This window comes from Labeo rohita, chromosome 11, assembly GCF_022985175.1.
Source record: "Labeo rohita strain BAU-BD-2019 chromosome 11, IGBB_LRoh.1.0, whole genome shotgun sequence".
In the NCBI taxonomy this organism is placed as follows: domain Eukaryota; kingdom Metazoa; phylum Chordata; class Actinopteri; order Cypriniformes; family Cyprinidae; genus Labeo; species Labeo rohita.
The window spans coordinates 1,370,637-1,384,231 of record NC_066879.1 but is presented as its reverse complement, the minus strand read 5'-3'; the positions used below and the strand labels follow the sequence as shown (position 1 = coordinate 1,384,231).

Genomic DNA, 13,595 nt, shown 5'->3' with positions numbered 1-13,595 from the left:
AGAATAGGATCAATATATATGACAACACTGATCAACGCCATAGGTGACTTTACAGTCTATATATTTAAGCATGTTGAAAGTGTGAGCTACAACTCTCATCCACACAATTCAACAAAAACATACACATACATATTTTACTCATGACCAAATGAAAATAACCATTATTTAATAATCAAATCAAATTTGAAGCAACAATCAAATTTGTGACCTTAGACCACAAAGTCATGAATAAATAAGCTTTCCATTGATGTATGGTTTGTTAGGATAGCACAATATTTGTCCGAGGTAAAATCTGGAATCTAAGGGCACAAAAAAATACTAAACATTGAGGAAAATTGCCTTTGAAGTTGTCCAAATGACGTTCTTATCAATGCATATTACTAATCAAAAATTAAGTTTTGATATATTTACAGTGGAAATTTACTAAATATCTTCATAGAACATGACCTTTACTTATTATCCTAATGATTTTTGGCATAAAAGAAAAATCTATCATTTTGACCCATACAATGTGTTTTTGGCAACTGCTACAAATATACCCGTCCTACTTAAAGCTGGTTTTGTGGTCCAGGGTCACATTTAAAGGAACAGTTCAGTTTAATGTGAAAATTTGCTGTACTTTACTCATCCTCCAGCAATCCGAGATGTAGATTGGTGACCAAATGATGTAATGCTAAATTTCTTTGTCTTTTCCAATGAAGAAACAAACACCACTACATCTTGAATGCCCTGGGGGTAGGTAAATATTCAACATTTTTTTCCATTCAATTTTCATTCAGGTGAAATATTTGAGAAATCAATATCGTCAAACCAGCGTCCACACAGCTGACACACTGTAGCTTATCCATGTACACGACAGAGTCAAAATGCAAAATATGAGAAGGACTAGTTACACATCAATGTTTCTCAGTGATCTCAGCCCTCCAAAAACAAAAATTCATTTTTGCTGTTTTAGTCAAATATTTTTAATTGCCAAAATTTTGTCCAGAAGCCCAGAAGAAATACACTCTGCCTGGATAATCAGATATAATACACATTTCTACAACTAATAAATTATGCTTTTAATATATAAAATTATTATATATTAAAAAAATGCTTCTACAGACTGTGGATTCCACATACCAGTATTCTTTCTTTTCACCTCCATAGCATGTTGCATTGATCAATACATACTCTCATGTTACATTTGTATTGGCTAGTCAGTAGACGTAGGTTGTAACAGTAAACACACTGCGAAATATTCATCCTAAATTTCTGACACTCTGACAAAAGACCTTTGAATCTCTCCCACAGTACGATGTAGGACCACTATTCAGGGGCCACGACCAAAGAAAACACCACGATTGTTTCATGTTGGTCATCTTTCGTCTGGGACAACCCAAAACTGTGCAGTCTATAGCAGGCATTACAGAAATGTGTAAAAGGCAGAGGTGAACAGTGAGCGGGCCTAATTTTAAGATATTGAAGGCCGTTTCGACACAAAAGCAGCTTATTCAGCATACAGAAGCATCTTCACTGATTTCCATTCAAACCAGCCTCTTTCAGATTGTGATTTTGATACATTCTGGGGTTTTATTAGCTAACCTTGGAGTGAGTGCTTTGAATAGAGCAATTCTGAATTTCCAGGATGTTTTAGACCTCTTGATAAGGTTCCACATAGATGCTGTTTTTTATAGATATATAATAGAGCACATTATTATAACCGTTTCCACCATTCTTGCACTCCCTAATCGCTGATGTTTCTGAATCATGTTTACATTGTTCAGACCTCCTTTCACAACCTTATAGTAGGGCTGTCAACGATTAATCGCATACAAAATAAAAGTTTAAGTTTGCCTAATATATGTGTGTGTACTGTGTGCAATTATTATGTATATATAAATACACACAAATTAATGTGTATATATATGAGAAATATGTTATTAATATACAAAATAATTTTATTTATATATAATATCAAATTATAAAAATTATAATAAATATATATGCTTGAAAATATTTCTTAAATATAAACATGAATGTGTTTGTATTTATATATACATAATAATTACACACAGTACACACACATATATTAGGCAAACTTAAACTTTTATTTTGTATGCGATTAATCGCGATTAATCGTTGACAGCTCTACCTTATAGTGAACAATAAACCAAATCCAAACTGGAATTTACTCACTTTTTGTTGGGTTTCTTGGTTTTGGTCCTTTTCTTCCGCGCCTGAAGTGCGAGTACTGTCAGAAAACAGATGAAGAGTTGGGCACTTTTCATAAATAATATACTTAATTCTACAATTAAACCTGTTAGTCTTCTATATATTCTCTTTTCATGTTAAGACATTATTTTTATGTTGACACAAAACATCAAAACTTAATCATCAAGAGACCACATTATACTACAATAGCCACTTCAAATGAGCCAAAACTGTCATTAACAATAGATCAGAAACAAAACGATAGTTAAAAAAAAAAAAATACAAAAATTAAAAAGCTTATTGTATCGTTCCTAAATTCTCTAATAATTCATAACGGTTTTACAGTTGACAGTAAAGTGGCATTTAGGCGGTAACCGCGGTCAGCAAAATATTTAAATGGATTAATTTTTTTAATTTTTGCCGGCTTTATCAGTTTGTGCTGTTGACACAAAAACAGCAAAAGCAGAATAACATAAGAATAAAATAAACACATTTACGATAAACACATTGTTAAACTCGAACCAAAACAAGGGAAAGTTCAGCTAGCAAAAGCTCACAATAAGACGGCTGCAAAAAAAACATGAATATAACTACAACAAACAGCGATTACAGTCAGAAGCACACTAAAAACACTCATAAATAACTAACAATTGTCCTCGTTCCTGATATACACTGCAATATAAGCGGATGTTGATGTAAAGCAGCAGTACTGTTGTATTAGCAGCAGCTAAACACACATGGGCTTTTGTCTCTATCAGCACACACTGGGAACCTCACAGCGCCACACTTCACAACACGGATATGATTCAGACTGGATGATCGCTTTATTTATATTTATACTTGCGCTGTTACTACAAACTGTTGTGGAGGACAGTAGTTAGTTGGTTTTGATGCTCACCTTTCCTTTCCATGCTGCACCGGCGGCTAAGTGATCAGATTCACTCACATGTAACGGTCCGCGCATGCGCACAAAACTTCCTCAACAACAACTCAGCTGAACAGTTACAGTGTGTCACACCCACATCTCCTTACACGAGCCACACATACAGAATTTGTCACAAAGAGCACACTCGTTGATTTAACAGCTGTTGTGTAAATATATGTACATGCATACATTATACATAAATAATATGCAAAAATACATTAAATAGCCAATAAAACACACTGGTTTCCATAAACATAATGTTTTTTTTTTCTACTGTACAAACTGTATTTTCTATCCCCCTACACTTAAACACACCCCTCACACAAAACTTTGTTATTTTAGATTTTCAAAATACTTCATTCTGTATGATTCCCATCATGTAGAGAATACCAGGCACACACACAGCTCATTTTAAAGATATCACCCTCAAAATTGGAACACAACTTTAGACCTATGCAATCATTATTTTTTTGATAGTTTTAGAGTAAAACATGTTTTAGAAAATAAATATTTGACATAAAATTGTTTGTGCATTTTTATAATAATAAACTTAAACTTATATAACTAATGTAACATCCCGTTTGGATGGGTATTTCATTTTCAGGTCTATGCTTAGAAAGTGATTAACAGGTGATAGATGGATCATATCTATTCCATAAATATAATTTAGTATCTTAAAATCACCTAGAAAAGAAAGAAAGAAAATATATTATCAAACTAAAATTTATTTCATGTATTTTAACCAAACAGCACCAGAAGGTTAAATACAGATGTTACATAGTAAAATGTGACTCTGGACCACAAAACTAGTCATAAGTAGCACGGGTATATTTGTGTTGTGTGGGTTAAAATTATCGATTTTTCTTTTATGCCAAAAATCATTAGGATATTAAGTATAGACAATGTTCCATCAAAATATTTTGTAAATTTCCTACCTTAAAAATAACAAAACTTAATTTTTAATTAGTAATATGAGACCCTGGAGCACAAAATCAGTCTTAAGTAGCAAAGGTATATTTTTAGTAATAGCCAAAAATACATTGTATGGGTCAAAATGATCAAATTTTATTTTATGCCAAAAATCATTAAGATATTAAGTAAAGATCATGTTCCATGAAGATATTTAGTAAATTTCCTACCGTAAATATAACAAAACTTTTTAATTAGTAATATGCTTGGCTAAGAACTTCATTTGGACAACTTTAAAGGTGATTTTCGCAATATTTTGATTTTTTTTTTGCACCCTCAGATTCCAGATTTTCAAATATTGTCCTATCCTAACAAACCATACATCAATGGAAAGCTTATTTATTCAGCTTTCATCTCTTTTTTTAAATAGTACTTCATTATTCAAACATTCTTCTCAAATCATTGTCAGTCAGTGGAATTTCCCACTGTGATTTCTATAATGCACAGTGCAATCCTTACATGCATGCTCTGCTACTGGGGCATGTTGTCACAAATTGTGAAAATGTTAAGCAAATTGTATCTTTTTTTTTTGTATGTTCCTCTGAATGTATGTTTACAGTACTATCATCTGTGTTTTTGGTGTCACTAGAGGTTAAAAGAAACTGTGTCAGTGAGTGATTATTTCATAGATGATGACTCATATATTAAGAATTGCAGTGGGTTGTGGTAATCTGCAATACACATTTATTATGTAACACAGACATTTTGAGTGTGCACTATGAGAAATTACCACTTGGTGGCAGTGTTTTTCAAAAAATAGTTTGAACTGATGCAACTTCACATTATCCCTTCCAAATCAGAAGTATACAAGCAAAACTCAATTGACTATTTTCATGCAAAAGAAATACCAAAGAAAGAATGGTGTGAAAAATAATTGCCTTTATTCCTGTATAGCAGTGGTTGTTCACAGACCACATAAGTTTGAGTGTGACTGAAGAAAAACCGGTTATATGCACAAAAAAGAGATTCAGTAATCTCTTTCTCATGAGAAACGGATTCCATGCGACAAAAAATGAAGTATAAACCACATTGAATGAATTTTGCTGCTTGATGCACCACCGATCGACACGTTTAGTGATTTTCCACTCGTCGGAAAACTGTAAATGTGCATACAAACAAACAAACAAACAAACAAATGCACCCCCTCACGTATAACAATACATGCTCAACACAGAAAATATTGCTGAATAAAATTAAGTGATAATATACAGTGATAAAGAAAACACTTTAAAAATAAACTTAAACAACTGATACAATAAGTTAGATGCCGGCTCTGCTTGAGAGAAAACACATTCCTGACGAGACAGTCTTCTGGTCTGGGCTGTTAAATTAAGATCATCATGCGCAACGGAGAAGCAGAATATTGGCTCAGGTTCTTTCACTTTCGCAAACAGGAACTTTGTGGTTGTACGTCTTTCCCAGGGCAAGCAAAAATAAATGGGAACTACTTATTGTGGACCATAATGTTCTGTTGACATGAACTTCCTATTGAAAAACAGTCCCTGTCCTGTTTTAAACCCATTTCTCTCAGTTTACATAAATAATAAATTAATGAGGGGAGAAACTATGCTCTAGTCTAGCTAGAGATCAGCTGCCCTTTAACATGGAGTGAAGGGAACAGCAAGCATTTGAAAAACAGGCAGACAATCAGGGAGATAAAAAGGGTAAATCACACAAAACCAGTTAAAAACATGTCCAAAAAAGGTCAAAAATGAAAGACAACATATTTTTTAGAGACTTCCATTTTTTTATTTTTACAAACTTCTATTTTCATGTCTTTTTTGAATGGTGAGCCTCAATACTGTAAAACAATGTTATTTGTACAAATTTAAATGTAACTCTATATAAAAGCCATACAACAAATACTACAGTGATGGAAAAATAATTTATAATTTAAATTACTATCACAGTATTTCACTGCATTACAGCAATGAAAATTACTTGATTTTTTTAATTTTTTTTTTGTGCATCATGGCAATAATGTGTCGACAAAGTAAAATGAATAAATCATTGATATATAAATAATAATACAATAACAGTTATTGGTTTTCAAATAATATAAAGCATGCAAAAAATGCAAATTATTTTTCTCTATATTTAAAATATATTATACAATTTTTTCTCTTTAGATTTTGTGGTTAATTATGATCTGGACATGTTCTTGAGAGGTTTTGTAAGATTTGCCCATAACATTATTTTGTGTTTTTTCCAAGCATGTCTGCGTTCATTCGTATAAACAGCATTTATTACTGTTTCTGTCATCTATTAATGTCTGAGACAAAGATGCGTTTGGCAGAAGAACACTGCGTCGATATATACTCTTCTGTTTACATTCTACACAGAGCACTAAATAATAATTACATTCTCTTTAGGCGATCAGATTCACTCTTTAGTTCGTTCGTTTGCTATTTATAACGCAGATCGCATTCTGCGATGTGTGCTTTGCTGCAAATGCTAAATAAAACTGTCGGTGCACATCATTATCATTTATGTACAGCAGTGCCATTTTATTTACATGTCTAAAACTTAGTATTCTGACAGTACTCAAGTTTTTCTGGCCTGTGTTTATTATAGGCTACACGCGGAGTTCAGAGGTAAATGTTTTGCTTCCCCAGAGAAAGAATAGAAAACTGTGAGCTTAAAATGCTGATGTGAATTTGACTGATTGCTTTTTGGATTTTTTATAAGAATTTTTTTTTGTAATTACAAGTGTTTTGACCAAAAAAAAAAATAATAATAATAAAAATGTGTTCATTTTCTCACCCACAAGTTGTTCCAATCCTGATATTTTGAAGAATGCTGGTAACCAAAAAGCTGGTGACTTCCATAGCATGGGAAAAAAAACAAGTCAACAGCAACAATCAAGTATTTGGTTACAAGCATTCTTCAAAATATCTTCTTTTGTGCTCAACAGAAGAAAGAAACTCGTACACGTTTGGAACAACATAAATCTTAATTTTTAGGTGAACTGTCCCTTTAATTTACAGGGGTACAGGACACACAACCTTACATTCTTTGTGTCCTTTTTGAAACGTTTCTTTCCCTCATTTGACAGAGCGTGTATGAAGGCAGGGATGAGCGGTCTCAGAAGACGGGGAAGCCAGCACTTGATGATGGCAGGCACTTGAATGTCATTGTCCTGTATGGATGAAGATCCTGTAGGTCGAGCAGCCTTCATGACTCCATCTCGTCTCCGTCGAACATGGGAGGCTCGAAGCTGACCACCTCCTCATACGTGAGCCCTAAGGACAGACGCTGACTGTGAAAAGTGCTAACACCAAGCAAAACTTTTAATAAAAGTGTCATCTGTCTGCAAGCTTACGTTTCCACTCGTCGATGTCCAGATCGCGGCTCTCAAAGCTCTGGTCGTAGGGATCTGCTTCGGGCTCGTCGTCCGGGTCGTGGTACTGGGCGAAGTACGGGTGCGCGAGAGCCTGTGAAGCGGTAATCCGTTTGTCTGTGTCCAGAACCAGCATCTTCTCCAGCAGGTCCACAGCTGAAATGGATGAAGTAGGTCAGGCTTTCATCAGAGACTGTGCTTTAGCCATAGATTGTATCAAATAAGACTGCTACCACTATTATCACCAATCATTTTATAAAACATGCATAAAACAACAATTTATTCTGTGTGAGAAAATACTGTGACATTATGAAGGCATTTTTGTTTGTCTAGTTTAAAAAATATATACATATATATACATATTATTTTCTCATAATATGCTGACTTTACTCTCATAACATTCCGACTTTAATCTCGTAACATTCCGAATAACATTTCGCTTTACTTTAACATTCTGACTTTGCTCATAACATTCCGACTTTAATCTCGTAACATTCTGACTTTGCTCTCGTAACATTTCGACTTTAATCTTGTAACATTTCGACTTTAATCTCGTAACATTTCGACTTTAATCTCGTAACATTTCGACTTTAATCTCGTAACATTTGACTTTATTCTCGTAACATTTCGACTTTATTCTCGTAACATTCTGACTTTAATCTCGTAACATTCTGATTTTACTCTCGTAACATTCCGACTTTACTCTCGTAACATTCCGACTTTAATCTCGTAACATGTTGACTTTATTCTCGTAACATTCCGACTTTATTCTCGTAACATTCCGACTTTAATCTCATAACATTCCGACTTTACTCTCGTAACATTTCAACTTTAACCTCGTAACATGTTGACTTTATTCTCGTAACATTCCGACTTTAATCTCGTAACATTCTGATTTTACTCTCGTAACATTCCGACTTTACTCTCGTAACATTCCGATTTTAATCTCGTAACATTTCGATTTTACTCTTGTAATATTTCAACTTTACTCTTGTAATATTTCGACTTTATTCTTGAAATCTGAATAAAACGCTGTTGTAAACTATAACCAAAACTAATAAAAATAACATCTTTACTACACTCCAAAAATGTATTAATGATTTTGACAGTCTCTTATGCTCAGAAAGGCCACATTTATTTGATCAAATTTTTCATTAAAAACAGCAATATTATTTAATATTGTTACAATTTAAAAATAACTTCTCTATTGTAATATATGTTAAAATATCATTACTAGCCAAAATATCATTATAAACCATCATTACTCCAGTCTTCGGTGTCAAATGATGAAGAAACATTTCTGATTATTATCAATAATCATAGTTTTATGGAAACATGTTTTTTTTTTTTTTTTTGAAAGTTCAAAAGAACAGCATTTATTTGAAGTAGATATCTTTTCTGACATTATAAATATCAAATAAATAATATGCACTACCCCAAATGGTAGAAAACCATTTTGACCTCAGTTTAAAATCTGCTGATGAAGTTAATCACATTATTGCTCAGCTCTTAAGTTACTGGAAGCGTGGGCCGTTCTGAAAGAGATCTGCATCCTCCAGCTGAGCTTCAGTGGATTTATCAGTGTGAAAAGACAGAATTGCTACCTAATGGGTTTGCACCAATAAACACATCTGCGAAGTTCCTCTTGGGCATATAAGGAAGGGAATTGATGTAGTTCCTTGCCTGTTGATTATAAAAAAGAAACACATTAAAGCATTAAATATAATTATTAAAGAGTCAAATTAGGGACAACATCTAGGACAAAGTAAAGACTCCATTGCCCTAAAGTCAATGGGGTTTGGTTAAATGCCTGAGATAAGGTCTGTAGTTAACACAAGCTCAATATATTTCCCACATTTTATTTTTCAGCATAAAATCTATCATTAATATCCTGTGATTTTTGTGGTTAAATGGTTAAATAGGACTACAGAGGTTCTCAACCACATTAAATGTCATCTAGTAAACTTTCACAGCTTTGCTGTTAATAATAACACTCTTGCAAACTAATCTAACTTAAACTTCCAGAGATTTTTTTTTTTTTTTTTTTTTCATTTTTATAAATGTCTGAAAGTGTTGTTGGAAGTTCAATGGTGGTTATGTTGAATTTTGTACTACTGCTGATTGCATTTTGTTCATTTGTGAACACACTAACACACTTGTGTTGATCACAGAGCTTATTCTCAGCAATAATGCAGAAGCTAATAGAAAAATCCTACTGGGTTTTTGCTGAGGGAACCAGAGTGATGAACTTCAGGATTGGCCTCCTGAACATGCCATCACTGCAGCGCTTCATTAAAATTAAAATGATCTGACTATATGGTTGTCCTAAATTATTTTCCACAAAATTAAGCCACATTTAAAATATACAAATTGCACATTTGAAGTATGGTTAAAATGTGCACATTTTTTGGGATTTTTTTTAAATGTTAATCTGGATCAGTGGACCTCAGGCAACACGCACCAGTGCTGCTGCATGTTAAACAAACACTGTTGCTTTTGTTTACTCCACAGAACATTCAACACTGTATGTTATAGCTTAAGCGGTCTGAACTCACTGCATGCCTGTGTTTAAAACGAGTGGCGCTATTTGCCTAAAAACTCAGCCTTGCGGTGAACTGTAGGACTGCACTGGGCGGAAATGAGGTCAGACGTGTTGCAAACGAAAAGCAGGCAGTAGTTGGGAAAGAGGGAGGTTGGGAGGGGTTTGGAAAATCAAAAATGCGTAGTCTCTCGTTCCAGAGCGCCCGGGTCATTACGTCCAGACGTGGACCAGGGCTCGAAAGAAGTCCGTTCTCACCTCGTGGCTCGGCATCCTGCTTATTAGAGAGGCCGGCGGGGTTCCCGTCAGTCGCATTATCTGCTGAAGCTGGTTTATATCTTGGGGAACCCAGGTCAAGGGGTGTACGATAAAATACACTCACAAATATGAGTGGAAAACAGGACAACAATGCAGCTGCTGCGACCACCGCGGCTCGATGCCGAGATCATTTGAGAAAGGAAAAAACAGGACAGGAAGAAAGAACACAAATGCACACCATGTTAGATGTTAGACCCATACTTCCCACGTCAGTCAAACTAGTGTTGAAGTGCAGAAAACAGAAGAGCCAGGATTGAGAAAGCCTGCAAGCGTGGGTTGATTTGGCAAAATCATCTGCCAGCTATTTGACTACTACTGACTATTTAAAGGCGATTGCATAACTAGTAGTTCATGCCAGTGAATCAGGAAGGGGAAAAAACGATGCGAGATGAGTATGAAGTGTGATCGGGGCGACTGAAGCAAGCAGAACGGGTCGCCAGGCCGTCGTTGCGACACAGAGGGAGTCAAACTCAGGCAGAACAGAAAACTCACAGACTCTGAGGAGATTTTCATCAAGAGGTCTGCCTCTGGGGTTCCGACGAGCATCAAGATAAGCTTCAACTGATCAATATCTTTAAGAGCAAAATAAAGGAAAATGCAGGGAATGGGGTGACTATGAAAGCAGGGACTGGGGAAAAGGAAAACAAAACCAACAATGATAAAAGTAATTGTTTAACAAAAGAATAAAAACAGCACAGGAAAATGGGATAAAGGAAGAAATCAAAATGAGCCATGACTGGTTCGAAGCCAACATGCATTCTGCATTAACAACGTAAGGAGCTCACAAAGATTCCTCTATTGTGTCACTGAGCAGACGTACGCTAGCACACTTACCTGATTGAAAAACACTCACAAAGGCGTGTCAGGCAGATGAGACTGACCACATTTACATGCACATCATTTACACATTAAGCTCCATATTCTGGTTCAAGTTATTTTGTTTACTCTGCATATACTGTTTGAACAGTATATTTTTTTTAGCTTATTTCCATTAATTAATTTTTCTCTACATATATTGAGCAAGGATGCATTAAATTGATCAAAAGTGACAATTAAGACATTTATAATGTTACAAAAGTAACTTTTCTTTTTAAACTTCTATTCATCAAAGAATCCTGAAAAATTTATTTGGTTTTTCACAAAAATATTAAGCAGCAATAAAAAAAAGCAGCAGTTTTCAATATGATGGTCATGTTTGTTTTTCAAGCAGCAAATCAGCATATCCGAATGATTTCTGAAGGATCACACTTGTAATCATTTCAGAATATTACTGTTTTTGCTGTATTTTTGATCAAATAAATGCAGCCTTGTTGAGACTTAATTCAAAAACATTTAAAAAAAAAATGTTAAATACAAACCTTTGAACAGTATATATATTTCAAGCTTATTCCTATCTCCAAAATTAACTTCTCATTTCATCAATTAATTTTTCAGAAATTACCTTTTTAACACATAAAAGTGATATATAATGTTCAGCTATGGTGAATACTCTGGGAAAAAAGAATGTTTAGGTGATGTAAGTTCTCATGAATACATGCAGACTTCAAAATACTGGCTTAACCTCATTATGGTTAATGCATTTACATGAAGTTTACAAAATTGGAATATTCTTACATTGCTGAAACATGTCCGCTTGCATAATCAGAATATGATCAAATTCTGATTCCTATAGGAATATTCTTATGCATGTAAATGCAGTCAGTGAAAACATATATATAATATATGTAATAACAACTGAGTGTGACAGGAAGGTGTGAGCTACAGCAAACTGGGCTATTTCTACACATGTGCAGATCCACACTGACTTCTATTCAAAACTGGCAAAGGTGGATGTTAGCAAGAAGCACAAACAATTATCAAAAAGGCAAGTGAAAAGTCAATGAAGGCACTGTTTGAAGACTAAGAGAGGTTTAGCTGAACGATCGGGGTAGTTCATTCATGCAGTTAGAAGCATGCATAAACGCAACAAGTCAACATTTAGCTCATGCATGCAAGATTTAGTGCTTCATGTGAGTATTGTATGCTTTTTTGCGGATTCAAAAAGCCAAAAATGATCATTTACTCACTCTCATGTGGTTCCAAAACTGTACGACTGACTTTCGTGCAACACAAGATATTTTGGACGTTGTCTAAGCCGCTTATTTCTTTATAATGAACGTAAATGGGGATAGATGCTGTCGGGCTCCAAAAATGACAACCATAAAAATGGTCCATGTGGTTTGCTACATACCAAGTCTTCTGAAGTCAAACAATAGTTTGTGTGAGAACAGAGTGAAGTTTAAATTGTTATCTTATCATGTGAAGCCTCTCACAGTCAGGTGGATATGAGTGAACGTTTGATGTCAATAACATGATGTTTAAAAAAAAAAAAAAAACACACTGCATCTAAAAATGATATGGTTTGGAATTACATGAGGGTGAGTAAATGAATGACACTTTAATTTCTGGCCAAATGAATCTGTTGTAGAAACACACTATGCATTTGTAATTTGTCATTTTACACACCCAAACTAGAGATATTCTCACATGCATACAAAAAGCAGATAATCTGCATGTTTGGCAACCAAAAAAACTTTTTATCCTTTATCCTAATCTATTCTTTCGCAGGCTTCCTTGAAATGCAGATCACATTTCCTTTCTCAGAAGGCCAGGACCCTGTTTAATGTGCCCTGAATGTGCGAGCCTGTTGTGTTTTTCACAACGGGTTTGATTCGACGACCTCGCGCACTAGAACAGAAGCAGCAAATCATTCAGATTCCCAGAGCTAGAATCTTTGTCCTTTAAGACTGAGCAAAGTTCATGTTTTTTGTCAACAGGAGCATCAGGCGGCGTGACTCACAGCGGGCCGGCACTAGCTGACTCATTCCCCTCAGGATCGCTGCCTGCCTCTCTATGAATTAGATCCGGCTGACACGCGGAGGTGTCTTTTTCTTTTTTTTTTTTTTTTCACACTTGCAGAGAGGGAGGGCAGGACCAATGCATGCCAAAAAATGTCACACAACTAAAGGGTATTTCCAGGAAGAGAGATTTGGGCCAGGGGGTGAATGAAGGGGAAAGGATACGATCAGTGCCGGGAAACAGAGTCCGTCCTGTGAGGAGCTCAGCCATTATGCAGCCCACCGACCAGATGTCCACTACAACACAAAACAAAAACCAGCTCTCATTCACTGAAGCAAAATACATTCTGTTACAGACAAAGTAATATGGGACCTGAGAAAATCTGAGAAAATGACATTTGCACATCACCAGAAAGCTGAATGAATAAGCTTTCCATTGATAGGACAATAAAATTGTTAGGATAGGACAATATT

At 34.9% G+C, this 13,595-nt stretch overlaps 2 protein-coding genes across 2 annotated transcripts in view; both read right to left on the bottom strand.

The window, feature by feature from the left end:
- The window catches only part of srpk1b (SRSF protein kinase 1b), a 40,400-nt gene extending 37,191 nt beyond the window's left edge, over positions 1-3,209 (bottom strand). The window contains exons 1-2 of the mRNA XM_051122688.1: positions 3,092-3,209; positions 2,179-2,233 (exon numbers count right to left, since the gene is read on the bottom strand). Coding sequence (XP_050978645.1) covers positions 2,179-2,233; positions 3,092-3,104 — 68 coding nt within the window. The 5' untranslated portion in view covers positions 3,105-3,209. The remainder of the gene's footprint in view (positions 1-2,178; positions 2,234-3,091) is intronic.
- A 1,742-nt stretch (positions 3,210-4,951) lies between these two features.
- Positions 4,952-13,595, bottom strand: part of mapk14b (mitogen-activated protein kinase 14b) — a 33,710-nt gene continuing 25,066 nt past the window's right edge. Inside the window, 6 exon segments of the mRNA XM_051122692.1 lie at positions 4,952-7,295; positions 7,298-7,329; positions 7,410-7,583; positions 9,032-9,110; positions 10,777-10,856; positions 13,347-13,418. Of these exon segments, the coding sequence (XP_050978649.1) occupies positions 7,047-7,295; positions 7,298-7,329; positions 7,410-7,583; positions 9,032-9,110; positions 10,777-10,856; positions 13,347-13,418 (686 nt within the window). The 3' untranslated portion in view covers positions 4,952-7,046.